The sequence below is a fragment of the Rhinolophus hipposideros genome (genome assembly GCF_964194185.1).
Source record: "Rhinolophus hipposideros genome assembly, chromosome: 8".
Taxonomy (NCBI): Eukaryota; Metazoa; Chordata; class Mammalia; order Chiroptera; family Rhinolophidae; genus Rhinolophus; species Rhinolophus hipposideros.
The window spans coordinates 65,875,644-65,891,054 of NC_138054.1; the positions used below are offsets into that span (position 1 = coordinate 65,875,644).

A 15,411-nucleotide genomic window follows, 5' to 3' on the forward strand; every position below is an offset into this window, starting at 1 on the left:
CTCTCTTGGAAAACTGCCCTCCTTTACTGACTCTTCTGGAATTTCCTTCTGCTTACTTTCTCCTAGTTCAGGACTTGGTGCAAATATAACAATAAAAAAACTATCAAAATGTTCATTCTATTAGCAGAATATAGAAGAAAAAATCTATCAGTCAGTACCGCAAACAAGATTTTCAACTTGAATTCTACAGTACAACAGTTATCTTATTCTTACAAGTAAACAAATGAGTCCTATTTTTTTTCCACATCAGGAAGATGACCCATCACCAGTTTAAGTGAGTTTTTCACTGTTTCAACTTTTAATATGGCATTGGGAAGACAGGGATTATAAAGAATAAAATTTAAAAAATCACTCAATAAGCACCATGCACTTTGGCAGGTACTATGGCTACAATAGAACCTAATCCCTGCTTTAAGGAATTTATAGTTTAGTGAGAACTAAGGATGAGTAAACAAGGGATTAAACAGTAGTGAGTAATCTGAGGCCTGATGGTAAGTAGGCACAAATTAGATAAGTGTAAAGGAAGGGGTGTGTGCATACTTGCATGTGTATGCACTCGTATGTTGGAGGGTGTCAGTAGAAATGAGAACAGGGAACAATAAAGGTGTTTCAGAATGACTTAATAAATAAGATGGGTAAAAGCCCAGAGGCAAAAGAGAGAAACTTTATTTGGATGCCATATGGTAGGGAAATCAGCTGAGAGATTGTTGTAGTTATCCATGTAATAAACAATAGTGACTAGAAAAGGATGGTGGGGATTTAAAGAAGTAACGGGTTCTAGAGGTATTTAGAACACAATATTAATACGATTTGTCATTTACTGGATGTGGCAGGTGAAGAAGCAATCATGGGTGATACCAGGATTTCTGACTGGGGCAAATGGGCAAATGGATGGCAAACCAAGAAGAGGGAATGTGGATATCGATTGGAGAGATACCTATGGTGAAGATACAGATACAGAAGAACGTGAGCAGAAACGTTGGGATTCGATAAGATGAGCCAGGGAGAAGGGGGAAAGTGAGAGGAGGAGGATCATTCTAGACAGAAGCCTAAACACTTGAAAGAAACAAGCAGAGGAACGGAAGCATGAAGAGTAAGCTGAGAAGCCAGAGCGGGGGGAAGGAAACCAGGAGACTGCGAGCCACAGAAACCAAGGGGAGGGAAGGTACCCACAGTGGTTACAGAGCGTGGCTGAAAAGTAGAGTGAACACACGCATGCTAAGTTTATTTTTATTCCCTTAATCTTAAATTTGTTTCAGGTACCTCAGAGCATAGCATAATTTGCTTTGCAAAATATAGTTGGCGCTCAAATCCTTCAAGAAGGCAATCTGGCAATACAGATCAAGAGCCATAATAATGTTCAGACCCTTTGAATGAATAATGACATACCAATGAATTTACTGCAATAAAATCATTCATAAGAAGAAAATAGCTGAAAATATAATAATGCCCATAACCACGCTATTTAAAATAGTGATGAAATGGAAACACGGAAATGGCTAAAAGAATTAAAGATAAATCAACTTGAAAGTGGTGTAAAAACTATCAACATGAAAAATACTCATTAAAGTAAAATGATGGAACAATAATACATATATGTATGTATATATATATATTTGGATAATGTGTATAAACATAATACATACTATGAAAAATGTATATGTAGAAAATGCTGGAAAGGAACAGGGGAAAAATTGTGTCTAGGGAGCTTTTTCCCTTTTAAAATTCCTATAACACTGTATAAAAAAAGAATTAAGTATTTTATTTTGAACTCAGCAGTCTTTTAAAAAAGATAATATATTCAAATGGTTCAAAACCATAAGATAAAGAGTAAAATTCTTTAAAAATAAATTTCTGATAAAATAACTGATTTTTTTTCATCCTCCATAAACTCTTTTTCCTTTCCTACTCCCAATAGATGCTAGATATACTTGAAGACAGGAAAAATGCAAACATATACACCATATTTTTAAAAATGGAAAAACTGACTTCTGCTTCCAGGAAGATGGAGAAGATATGCTTTTCCTAATTTCTATCACCAAATATAACCAAAACCCTGGACGTTATATGTAAAACAAACATAAGAAGAATCTGAAACGTGCAGAGAAGAAGGCAGACCAGCTAGGGAACTTGGGACTTGGGGAACGACTTGGCTATGAGTTTCCTTTTTGCCTTATATATCCCAGACTTCCAGATGACCACCTGGAAAACACCAACGAGCAAAACAAAATTGCCTGTTGTCTCTAGACAGAGGACCAGGAAATAGTCAAGCAAGAAAGCAAGCTTTTGGATAATATCTGCTTTACTCCAGCCAAATACGACGGGAAAAAGCTGTCACCTTACCCCCATTCATGTCAACAAAGGTCAAATTGGAAGCTTATGCTTCCACCTTCAGCAGCTATTATGAGACACCCCAAATCTCCTGCTGTGCTTGTGTCAGAGGCCAATAGGGAGCAGGGACTTTCATCCCTGCCAGGCAGTAACAGGCATGGTGTTTCCGGACTTCCACCCCCACCTGGCAGTGAGGAGACAGCCTTCCCCCTTTCCACTGGGGTAGTGTCAGAAGAGACCTAGTGAAGAGTCAGGACTTTCACCATCACCCAGCCTAACAAGACCAATTCTATCCACCTTCCTCACGATATCATGGAGGCCACGTAGGGAGCAGTAACAAGGCATTCCTCCCACCCACAGTCAGAACGACATAAGCAGAGGCCTAGTGGGGAACAGAAACTCCCACCCTCACCAGCAGTAACAAGGAGCCCCTCTTTTCTTGGGTGCTCATGGAGGCTGAATAGGGAACCTGGACTTCTACCCCCACCCTGGGGTAGTAATGAGACAGCACCTCCTACATCCCTTGCCAGAGTGATATCAGAAGAAGCCAGCTAAACAGAAGGTTTAAATAAAATCTAGAGTCTCGTATATTATAATACCCAAAATATTCAGATTTCAATCTAAAATTACTCACCACACTAAGAATCAGGAAAATCTCAACTTGAATGAGAGAAGGTCACAATAGAAGACAAAACCAAGATATCAGAATCATCTGACAAAGATTTATTTAGAAAACTTAAAATTTTTTTCCAATTACAGTTGACATACAATATGTTTCAGGCATACAGCATAGTGATTAGACATTTATATAATTTATGAAGTGATCACCCTGAGAAATCTAGTACTCATCTGATACCACATATAATTATTATAATATTATTGACAATATTCGGTTCTGTGGTGTTATGGTGAACACTATGTATTTTGACAAAGATTTTAAATCAGCCATCATAAAAATGCTTTAATGAGCAATTATGAACACACTTGAAACAAATGAAAAAAATAGAAAGTCTGAGAAAAGAACTAGACAGTCTCAAGCAAAGAAATATGAGATATAAAATAAGGACCAGGGCAGCCGGATGGCTCAGTTGCTTAGAGCACGAGCTCTGAACAGCAGGGTTGCTGGTTCGATTCCCACATGGGCCAGTGAGCTGCGCCCTCCACAACTAGATTGAAGACAACGAGCTGCTGCTAAGATTCCAGAGGGGCGGCCGGATAACTCAGTTGGTTAGAGGGCGAACTCTCAACAACAAGGTTGCAGGTTCAATTCCCTGGGATGGTGGGCTGCATCCCCTGCAACTAAAGATTGAAAAAGGCGACTGGACTTGGAGCTGAGCTGCACCCTCCACAATGAGATTGAAGGACAACGACTTGGAGCTGATGGGCCCTGGAGAGACACACTGTCCCCCAATATTCCCCAATAAAATTTATATATATATATAAATAAATTTATATATATATAAATTTATATATATATAAATTTATATATATTATATATAATATATAATACATATATTATATATGTAAAACAACCAAATGGAAATTTTAGAATCAAAAAATACAATAACCAAAATTTAAAAAACTCAATGGATATAATCAACAGCAGAATGGAAAGGACAGAGAAACGAATCAGAGAACTTGAAGCCAGAGCAATAGAAATCACCCAATCTGAACAACAGAGAAAAAATAGACTGAAAAAAAAGACACCAAAGTGCTTTTGGGGACTGTGGGACTATAACAAAAGATCTAATGCTTGTGTCATTGGATCCTGGAATGAAAGGAGAAAAAGGCAGAGCTAAAAAAGTACTTGAAGAAATAATGGCTACAAACTTCCCCAAAGACATAAACATACCAATTCAAGAAACTGGGTGAGCTCCAAACAGGATAAACCTAAAGAAATCTGTACCAAAACACATCAGAGTCAAATTCCTGACAACTAAAGACAAGGAAAAAAATATTGAAAGCAGTAGGAAAAACACTATCTTACCTACAGAGAAAAACAAATCAAATGACAGACTTTTCATCGGAAACCATAGAGACCAAAAGGAAGTGGCATAACATTTCTCAAGTGCTGAAAGAAAAGAACTGTCAAGCCAGAATCCTGTACCCAGTGAAAATATCCTTTAGGAATGAAGAGAAAATCAAGACATTCTCAGATGAAGAAAAACTAAGAGACTTTGTCACTAGTAGGTAATACTCTAAAAGAATGGCTATACACAAAGAATTCTCTATACACAAAGGAAATAATAAAGGAAGGAATCTTGGAACATCAGGAAGGAAGAAAATACAGAAAGAGTAAAAATATGGGTAAATACATTTCCTTCTCCAGTTGAGTTTCCTAAATTCTGTATGGTGGTTGAAGGAAAAATTATAACACTGTTGTGAGTCTAAATGCATGCACAGAAAAAAATTTTGAGACACTTGTATTATAAATGGGGGAGGGTAAATGGACATAAAGGGAGGTAAGGTTTCTACATTTCACTCAAACTGGTAAAATAACGACCATGTGTGTGTTTGTGTTTGTGTGTGTAAAATGTAATACTTAGAGCAACCACTGATAAAGTTATACAAAGAGATCACTCAAAAACACTATAGATAAATCAATGGAATTGTAAAAATGTTCAAGTAATCCACAGAAAGGCATAAAATAGAAAACGGATACAAACAGCAGAAACAAACAAAAAAAAAGTGGCAGCCTTAAGCCTAGACACACACACACACATTTTAAGAAAGGAAAAAAACTATATTAATTGTAATACTCAACATATACCGATAACAAAAGAGGAATACAAGTCACATTTGACTTCTGCAATTATAAAAGGTGCTCAAAGTGGTTACCATCAGCGTCCAGACACTTCTGATTACAGTGAACTATTGCTTGACCACAGATAACATCTCTTAAAATGTGTATACATGTTTTTGGCATCCCCTGTGTGTGTGTGTGTGTGTGTGTGTGTGTGTGTGTCTGTGTGAATGTTTACAATATATGTAAATGGTCTAAATATACCAATTAAAAGACAGAGATTAGCAAAGTGTACTAAAACAAAAGGCCTAAGTATACGCTGTCTACAAAAACTCACTTCAAATATAATGATAATAATCAGGTTGAAGGCAATAAGATGAAAAAAGACGTATCATGCAAACATTAATAATAAGAAAGAAGGGGAAATCTATGTTAATATCAGATGGGGTAGACTTCAGAAATAAGAAAATTGAAAGAAAAAAAGAGGGACATCCACTTTTCTCTGTCCTTACAAACACCATCATCTCTCACCTAGATTACAGTAACAGCCTCCTAACTGGTCTTGCTACCTTCATTCTCGTATCAACAATCTATTTTCCACACAGCAGGTAGAGTGATCTTTTAAACCACAAATCTGTTTTTCTGTCTCCCATGTTACTAAACCCTGCAGTATTTTCCTGTTACCCAAACTCCTTAATGCAGGCATTCATGTTCCTTCATGTTCTGGTCTCTGCCTACCTCTTCATTCTCATCATCTCCTTCACCATTTTTTACCTTTCTTCACACTCTACACTATAGCAGTATTGAGGTCGCTTTTAGTTCCTCAAACAAATCATGCTTTCTCTTGCGCTCATCATACCTCCCTGAAAATAATTCTACCATCCTTTTGTGTGGCCCTTGAGTACTCATATTTTAGGACTCAATTTAATTTGTCAATTCCTTTAAGAATATTTTCTGGTTTATTAGCCTGGGCCAGGGTCCCTGATTAGTGATCCCATAGTATTCAATACTCCCTTGTTTAACAGTTTATCTTCCCCCATCAGGTTATATGGCCCACAAGGATAGGAACTGCATCTGATTTTCTATCCTCAGTGTCTACTTACAGTACCTGACACCTGGTAACATACATAGGCAATTTCTTGTTGAATGTGATTGTGTAATGGGGCTCAGATTAAGTTGAGGCTTGAACTGGGGCATAGGACATAAGCAAGCAGGGAAACATTATGAGAAGAGGAGAGACCGAAGCATGTGGCAGGTATGTAGACTTCTCACAGTCCCAGCAATGGAAAGCAGTTTAGACCAAGTCATGGAAACAGGCGGCGGCAAGGGGCTTTTTATAGAGAAAGCCAGTATCTTTTTCATGGCAAACTTCCCCACCTCCAAATGAATTAAGGTCACAATCTCGCTCCCTTTGGCAAGTATCCCTGCCAATTAACCCAAATCAGCTGGGTGGGCTTTTGTCAGCTTTGATCATTAATGTCAATTCCTCTGAAAAGCATTCATCTTGGCCATTTCATCTCCATTGCCTCTTACTCAATCTAGGCAACTATCTCTTCATCTGTGGCTCCATATCTGGATTAATTGGACTGTCTTTCCTCTCCTATTCATCTAATATAGAGATAATAGAACAATCTCCCTCAAAGACCTTGTAATACACTATTCTAGTGCTCAAAACTAGACTTCCTTTTCCCCCTACAACCAACCTAAATGCTGTGACGTAGCTTCTTGGCTCTTTGCTCTGGTGACCCTGTCACACCTGTTCCTCACCATCTCTCCAACATGCTCTTCTCACTTCTGCAACTAAGTTTCATGATTGTGAACCTTGGACTCAGAACTCACTCTAAATTCAAAAACAGTTTTTAAGAGGGCATAAAATTCAGGGGCCCCAAACTGGCAGAACAATCTCCTTCTAGGTATGTTAGAAGATTTATGAAGATCTAAATTGGGCTATACCAGCACAATACTTTCCCAGTTCATTTATGATGTATCCTTTAGTAGGGAATATAACTAAAAATTGACAGCTATTGTTTCCTTTTGATGATCTAGTTTTAGGCTTTTGCCCAGACAAAATCTGAATGCATCGATTAGTTTTTGCGCCAAAACAGAGTAGTGCATTTGCCCAAGCCTCAAAAGTTCCTGTGAAAGATGCTTTTGATGACCAAGTAGATATACAAGAGTTAGAGGGCAAGATTAACACACACAAAAAAGAGGTTCTCAAAACAAATATCAGATACAATGTTAAATAAAACAGCAAAAACCAAATCTCTCTGCAGAGCATAGTCTTAATTATGCAAAAAAATACATATATGTGTATGTGTACAGAAAAAAAGATAAGAAAGGAAAAACAGAATGTTAACATCTCACTGTGGTGGGAATTATGGGTTACTTCATCTTCCTACACTTTCTCATGCTTTACAAATTTTCAATAAAAAGCATATATTAATTTTAAAAAGCATGAAAAATAGTTTTTTAACATGTAATAATATATCAGAAAACAAACTCTTTGGGGAATGCTTGCTTATAACTAATTTTTCCACTCACATCCTTTGGAAATTAATGTCAAATTCTTATAATGATCAAGCCAAATAAAATGTATGTCCCCTCCCTCCAAATAATTAATGTGACAGGGGATTTTCTCAATTTACCAGAGTTCCTTTCTCTCTTCCTTTGGGCTTTAAATCTCTACTTCCAAAATTGGTACTTTAAACACAAGACCTTTACAAATATTTTCACTTGTAATTAAATTAGCAGCTGCAGTTTTGCTCCCTACAATAAAATTATTTAATTGTTCAAAATCTTGTGCAAGCTTCAAGACCTGTGAAGTTAAGTGAAAAGACAAATAATTTTATTTTGCATACTCTTATGTATAACTGTGAAAAACTACATCGATTCCATTAAAGCCTTAGTTATTGCCTTAAGTAACATAAATTGACATCCAAGTTCAAGTCTTCCAATTTAATACTTTGCCGTTGTTGTATATAATCTAATCCGTTTTTACCACAGGGTAAGGTTTCATAAATCCATGGTTTTCTACATAAAAGGGTTTTTTTGGTCTCTGGAGTTTGCTTCTCAGAGTGCCCTTTAGTGTTTTCTTCTATCTTTTAACAAGCAAAAAGATGTGAGCTATAGAGTTTTACACTATCATTACACGTTTTTGTTCTCAAGTTTTGAATGCATTTCACTGATTCATAAAAGCAATAATAGTCGCTACAAGAAAACAATAGAAAGAATATTATATATGCACTAAAGAGAACAAATTTCGACCAGTCTGATCCTATTTGTTTGGAAACATTTGAATGTGTAAAAGCTCCTAGACTAACTTTAGTGTCTAGTTCAAGCATCTCACCTGAGGATTTAAACACACAGCCACATGTTGCTGCCACACCCCCACATTCAGAATCAGTGGTCTGGCCTGGGAAACGGGGATTTGCACTTTACTTATTTTTCCTAAGCATATTTCCCCCGTTTATTAATTATTATAATTATTATTTAATTTTTTAAAGATTCTATTGGGGAAGGGGAACAGGACTTTATTGGGGAACAGTATGTACTTCCAGGACTTTTCTCCAAGTCAAGTTGTTGTCCTTTCAATTTTAGTTATGGAAGGTGCCATTCAGCTTCAAGTTGTTGTCCTTTCAGTCTTAGTTGTGGAGGGCACAGCTCAGCTCCAGGTCCAGTTGCTGTTGCTAGTTGCAGGGGGCACAGCCCACCATCCCTTGCGGGAGTCAAACTGCAACCTTGTGGTTGAGAGGATGTATTCCAACCAACTGAGCCATCCGGGAGCTAAGTGGCAGCTCAGCTCAAGGTGCCGTGTTCAAACTTAGTTGCAGGGCACGCTGCCCACCATCCCTTGCGGGAGTGGAGGAATCGAACTGACAACCTTGTGGTTGACAGCCCACTGGCCCATGTGGGAATCGAATCGGCAGCCTTTGGAGTTAGGAGCATGGAGCTCTAACCGCCTGAGCCAGCGGTCTGGCCCTCGATTATTATTTTTTTATTATTAGTTTTAGGTTACAAAACAATATAATGATTAGACATTACACCCCTCACAAAGGGATAGTCCCTCCAAGTCTACTACCCCTCTGACCACCATACCATTGACTATATTCCCTGTATTATACTTTACACCCCGTGACTATATATTTTTAAAATTATAGTTGACATTCAATATTATTTTATATTAGTTTTAGGTCTACAGTGTAGTGGTCAGGCATTTATATAATTTATGAAGTGATCCCCCCATAAATATAGTACCCATCTTAAAATATAGTTTTTGTAATATACTATTGACTACCATATCCCCCATACTGTATTTCAAATCCCTGTGACTATTTTGTAACTACCAATTTGTACCTCTTAATCCCTTCACCTTTCTCATCCATCTCACCAACCCTCTTCCCATCTAGAAACCATCAGTTTGTTCTCTGTATCTATGAGTCTGTTTGTTTTGTTTGTTTGTTTATTCTGTTCTTTAGATTCCACTTATAAGTGACATCATATGCTATTTGTCTTTCTCAGTCTGACTTATTTCATTTAGCATAATACCTTCTAGGTTCATCCATGTTGTTGCAAATGGGAAGATTTCACTTTTTTTTATGGCAGAGTAATATTCCATCGCATATATATACCACAATTTCTTTATCCAGTTGTGTAGTGATGGGCATTTACTATATCTTGGTACGTATTGTAAATAGCACTGTAATGAATATATATATATATATATATATATAATATATTTAAAAATATAAAATTGTGCATATATCTTTTCAAATTAGTCTTTTGGATTTCTTTGGATAAATACCGAGTGGAACGCTGGATTATAAGGTAATTTTATGTTTAATTTTTTGAGATCCCTCCATACTGTTTTCCATAGTGGCTACACCAATTTGCAATCCCACCAACAGTGCACAGGGTTCCCTTTTCTCCACATCCTTGCCAACACTTGTTGTTTGTTGATTTATTGATGACAGCCATTCTGACTGGAGTGAGGTGATATCTCACTGTGGTTTTTATTTGCATTTCTCTGATGATCAGTGATGTTGAGCATCTTTTCATGTCTATTGACCTCTTTGGAGAAATGCCTATTCAGGTCCTCTGCCCATTTGTTAATTGGATTGTTTGTTCTCTTAGTGTTCAGTTGTGTGAGTTATATATATGTGTGTGCGTGTGTGTGTGTGTGTCTGTGTGTATATGATATTAACCCCTTATGAGATGTATCATTGGTGAATATCTTCTCCCATTCAGTAATCGGATATCTTCTTGTTTTGTTGATGGTTTCCTTTGCTATGCAAAACCTTTTTAGTTTATAGTCCCATTTGTTTTTCTTTTGTTTCCCTTACCGAAGGAAATATAGTAGTAAAAATATTACCAAGGGTTGACTGTCTAAGAGTTGACTGCCTATGTCTTTTTCTAGGAGTTTTATGGTTTCGGGTCTTACATTTAAGTCTTAATCCATTTTGAGTTTATTCTCATGTATGGAGTAAGAAGGTGGTCCAGTTTCATTTTTGTGTGTGTATCTGTCCAGTTTTCCCAGCACCACTTATTGAATAGATTGTCTTTATCCCAGTGTATATTCTTGCTTCTTTTGTCATATATTAAATGAAAATATAGGCATGGATTTATTTCTGGGCTCTCTATTCTGTTCCATTGATCTATGTGTCTGTTTTCATACCAGTACCATGTTGTTTTGATTACTATGGCTTTGTAGTATACTTTGATGTCAGGTAGTGTGATACCTCCAGCATTGTTCTTTTTTCTCAGGATTGCTGTGACTATTTGGGGTCTTTTATGGCTCCATATAAATTTTAGGATCATTTGTTCTAGTTCTGTGAAAAATGTTATTGGTATTTTGATAGGGATTGCATTGACTCTATAAATTGTTTTGGGTAGTATGGACATTTTAAGTGTATTAATTCTTTATACCCATAAGTATGGTATATGCTTCCATTATTTGTATCTTCTTTAATTTCTCTCTTCAATGTCGTATAATTATCTGAGTAAAGGTCTTTTACTTCCTTGGTTAAATTTATTCCTAGGTATTTTTAAAATTTTTCTGATGCAATTGTAAATGGGATTGTTTCCTTAATTTCTCTTTCTGATTGTTTGCTATTGGTATATAAAAATGCAACTGATTTCTGAATATTAATTTTGTATCCTGCTACTTTACCAAATTCATTTATCAGTTCTAATAGTTTTCTGGAATCTTTGGGGTTCTCTCTCTATATAGTATCAAGTCATCTGCAAACAATGACAGTTTTACTTCTTCCTTTCTGATTCCTATGCCTTTTATTCCTTTTTCTTGTCTGATTGCTGTGGCAAGGACTTCCAGTATTATGTTGAATAAAAGGTGAAAGTGGACTTCCTTGTATTATTCCTGATCTTAAGGGGAATGCTTTTAATTTTTCCCCAGTGAGCATGTTAGCTGTGGGTTTTTATCTTATCTTTTATCATGAAAAATACGTGTATGTCATACATGAACATTTAAAGACTTAATAATTCAGTCTCATCTTTGTTTCTAATTCAGAATTCTCTCTTTGTAGCAGGTTATAAGCTATTAAAAAATGGTCTCTGTGTTCTGCTGCCCCTAGAAGACTTTGAATTTCATTATAAAGGGTTATAAGTTCTGACTTTGATTTTTGCAATTGAAGAAATGAAGATATTTAGTAGAATAAAATAAGACTTCCCCCATAAAAGGTTTAACATATCTAAAAAGGAATCTTTGAAATGATTCTGACAAATGTCTTAAATATTTCAACCTATCCTTCTCGCAGCAGGCTCATTTCTTAGTAGTTAAAACAAAGGTTACTTAAATTAGTTACTTAAAGTGAGCATCCTTAATTTCTGTCATTCACAGGTTGAAAGCCTGGGTTTCTAGACTCATTCCTGCTTTACCCAAGGCTTGTATAGAGGTAAATTCTTCAGCAATTCCTGCATTAGTTACATTACCTGTTTTAAAATGTGTCCTTTCAAAAAGTTTCCTTTATAAAACAATGTGCTACATGGTTTATCTTTAATCTTGTGACACCATGAGGTAGGGTTATTGAAACTGAGGTTCAGAGAACTTGTGACCTGCCTAAATTCAGCTAGCCTGGAAGTGGTAAAGCTGAGATTCAAACTGTCTGATTGACTTCAAATTCTGTGTTCTTAACAACGAATTATGCTCCCTTACTTAATAATGCATATTTAGTGACTTAATCAACTAAGGTTTCCGCTAATCCTCTGATTTCTCTTTCCATGAAAGAAAACACGTTAGTTAGACATAGATTTTTAAAAATCAATTTTCTGCATTGACGACACGGAATGAGCAGGTGAATGACTGAGGTCTGAGAGACAGCCTGTGGCGCTCTACGAAAGGGACAGGTGATATAAAATTTACTTTAAGAGAGGATCTACTTGGTATGTTCCCAAAGCCTTGAGATCAGAGCAGGAGGAAAATGTTGATGAGAAGGCATTGGGCAAAAAAAGAGAAAACGTAAGGCATGGCCACCTCATACCACAGGAAGAGGGCAAGTGGTATCAATTTCCTACCTCATTTCATGGAACATTCCCATAAGTCCTTCAGGATAGGATTTAGGCCAATGCACTGGCTTTTGCCCAACCTACAAACCGATTGTCACCGTCCTCTAAATTGGTGATCTAAACTTCCATGAACTCACTTCTCAGTCTTTCTTCCAAATATAGGCTGGTTATGTCTATGACTTTTCCAAGATAACAGGACAAGCAGTTAAAAGGAGAGATGAATCCATGATTCTATGACTATCATAACGATCACTTGCTACTTAAAGGACTGTTCTTGGCTAGTGCTAGGACTCATCTTGGGGAAACAGCAGTCACCCCATTATTGCTGATAGAAACAAATATTCTATAGCTGCAATTTATTTGGAAATCAAAATAAATGATAACATGAAATCCTTAAATTAGAAATGCAAAAAGAGGAAAATAAAATCCTAAATGGCAAAATACCTCATTATCAACTTTCAAATCCTTCTGTAGAGTATTAAGATCAGATGTCAATTGCTTTCTCCCTTCTCTCTCTTCTGACAACTCACTTTCAAATATTTCAGTTTTTTCTTGGCTCATTTTCAGTATCTGCAAAAAGTATTTTTTACATAATTAATTGTATACATAATAATCATGTTTCCTATAAATTCTGATAATAACGTTTTTCTGCCTAACTCAATTATAAAGTCATCTAGGGGAGATAGAAAGCTAGGAAAACTAGTTCATGGTACCATAGCTCATAAGATACATTTTTCTTTCCAAGGCTGTTTTCTCAACACTAAATGGAGCAAATACTTGTTCTATGTATATCATAGCCATCAGAATAGGAGTAAAATATGATTTGGAAAGTATGTTGTAAAGTTTAAGCACCTACCAAATATAAGGCATTGAAATCTTCACAAATTGATGATAATAATTGCAAATATAATGATAGCAGTTACTATTTAGTGCTTACCATATGTCAGATATTACGGTAAATGCTTTGCATGCATTATCTCATTTTGTTTTTCCAGGATTCCGATGAGATTGGAACTATTATTACTGTATTTTACCATGTATAATGCACACCCACGTTTTGGGCCCAAACTTTCAGGAAAAAAATCTTTCGTTTTAATTTTTCAATTCAAATTTTTATTTGTTTACATTTAGGTACTTATTTTTTGTATTACAAAGGAATTTCAGTGTTTATTTTTTAACATATTATGGTACAAGAGATTTTACGTAACAAGTAAATACAAAACACAAGAATAGATATAAGGTATAAGAAATTTTATGTACTGGTAACAAATTTATGATGTTTACGCATCATAGAAGACAAAGAACTCTTCATCATTGCAAGAGCATTGTAAGTTCAACAAAACTGATTATTGTGTTCCAGGGTATTATTTTGCATACAAAAATAATTACTGATTTCTAGAGTTACACTTTTAACTCATAAGCATAAATAAAAGAATTAAAAACATGTAGATATGGAATTAGTACTACCCATGTACTACCTATAATGCGCATCCTTATTTTTCCCTCACAAATTTGGGCAAACAAATGTGCATTATACATGGCAAAATACGGTACATTCTTTTTACAGAGAACATAGGTGAGGCTCAGATATTTTAGGTAATTTGCCCAACGTCACACAGTCAGCACTGGGATTCAAAGCAAGTCTAACTTATAAGCCCTTGTTTTATTTTACGTATTTTTTACTGAGGTATAATTGACGTACAACATTATATTAGTTTCAGCTGTACAACATAATGATTCAATATTTGTATATTTTGTGAATGATCACAACAATTCAGTCAACATCCATCACCACACATAGTTAAACATTTATTTTGCTTATGATGAGAACTTTCAAGATCCACTCTCCTAGCTATTTTCAAATAGATGATACAGTATTATCAACTACAGTTACTGTGCTGTACATTACATCCCCGACTTATTCATTTTATAACCAGAAATTTGTACCTTTTCACCCTCTTCAATCATTCCCCATCCCCTCCTGCCTCAGGCAACCACAATCTGTTCTCTATATCCATGAGTTCAGTTTTTGTTTGTTTTGTTTTAGATTCCATATGTAAGTGAGACAATACAGTATCTGACTTATTTAACTTACCATAATGCCTTCAAGGCCCATTCATGTTGTCTCAGATGGCAAGATTTAATTTCTCTTTTTATGGATGAATAATATTCCACTGAGTATATATACCCCATTTTCTTTATTCATTCATCCATCAATGGACATTTAGGTTGTTTCTATATCTTGGCTATTATAAATAATGCTGCAACAAACATGGGGGTGCATATCTTTTTGAATTAGCATTCTCACATTTCTGGATAAATACCCAGAAGTGCAATTGCTGGATCATATGGTAGTTCTACTTTTCATTTCTTGAGGAACTTCCTTACTGTTTTCCATAGTGGCTACACTGACTCACATTCCCACCAACAGTGCACAAGAGTTCCCTTTTCTCTATATCCTTGCCAACACTTGTTATTTGTTGTCTTTTTGATAATACCAATAGCCATTATAATGGGTGTGAGGTGATATCTCATTGTAGTTTTGATTTGCATTCCCCTGATAATTAGTGACATTGAGCATTTTTTAATGTACTTGTTGACCACCTACCTGTTTGTCTTTGGAAAAATGTCTATTCAGATCGTCTGCCCATTTTAAAATCATATATATATATATATATATATATATATATATATATATATATATATATATATATATATGTATTTTTTGCTATTGATTTATATGAGTTCTCTATATATTTGGATATTAACCCCTTATCACACATATGATTTGTATATATTTCTTTGCATTTGGTATGTTA

The 15,411-nt window shown here is 35.7% G+C and overlaps 1 protein-coding gene across 2 annotated transcripts in view; it reads right to left on the reverse strand.

Moving 5' to 3' along the window:
• CCDC30 (coiled-coil domain containing 30) overlaps positions 1-15,411 on the reverse strand; it is an 89,145-nt gene that overhangs the window by 46,882 nt on the left and 26,852 nt on the right. The window contains exon 8 of one of the 2 annotated variants that reach the window (XM_081054870.1): positions 13,037-13,162. The exons of the other annotated variant lie outside the window; for it this stretch is intronic. Coding sequence (XP_080910996.1) covers positions 13,037-13,162 — 126 coding nt within the window. The remainder of the gene's footprint in view (positions 1-13,036; positions 13,163-15,411) is intronic. 2 annotated transcript variants of the gene reach the window in all.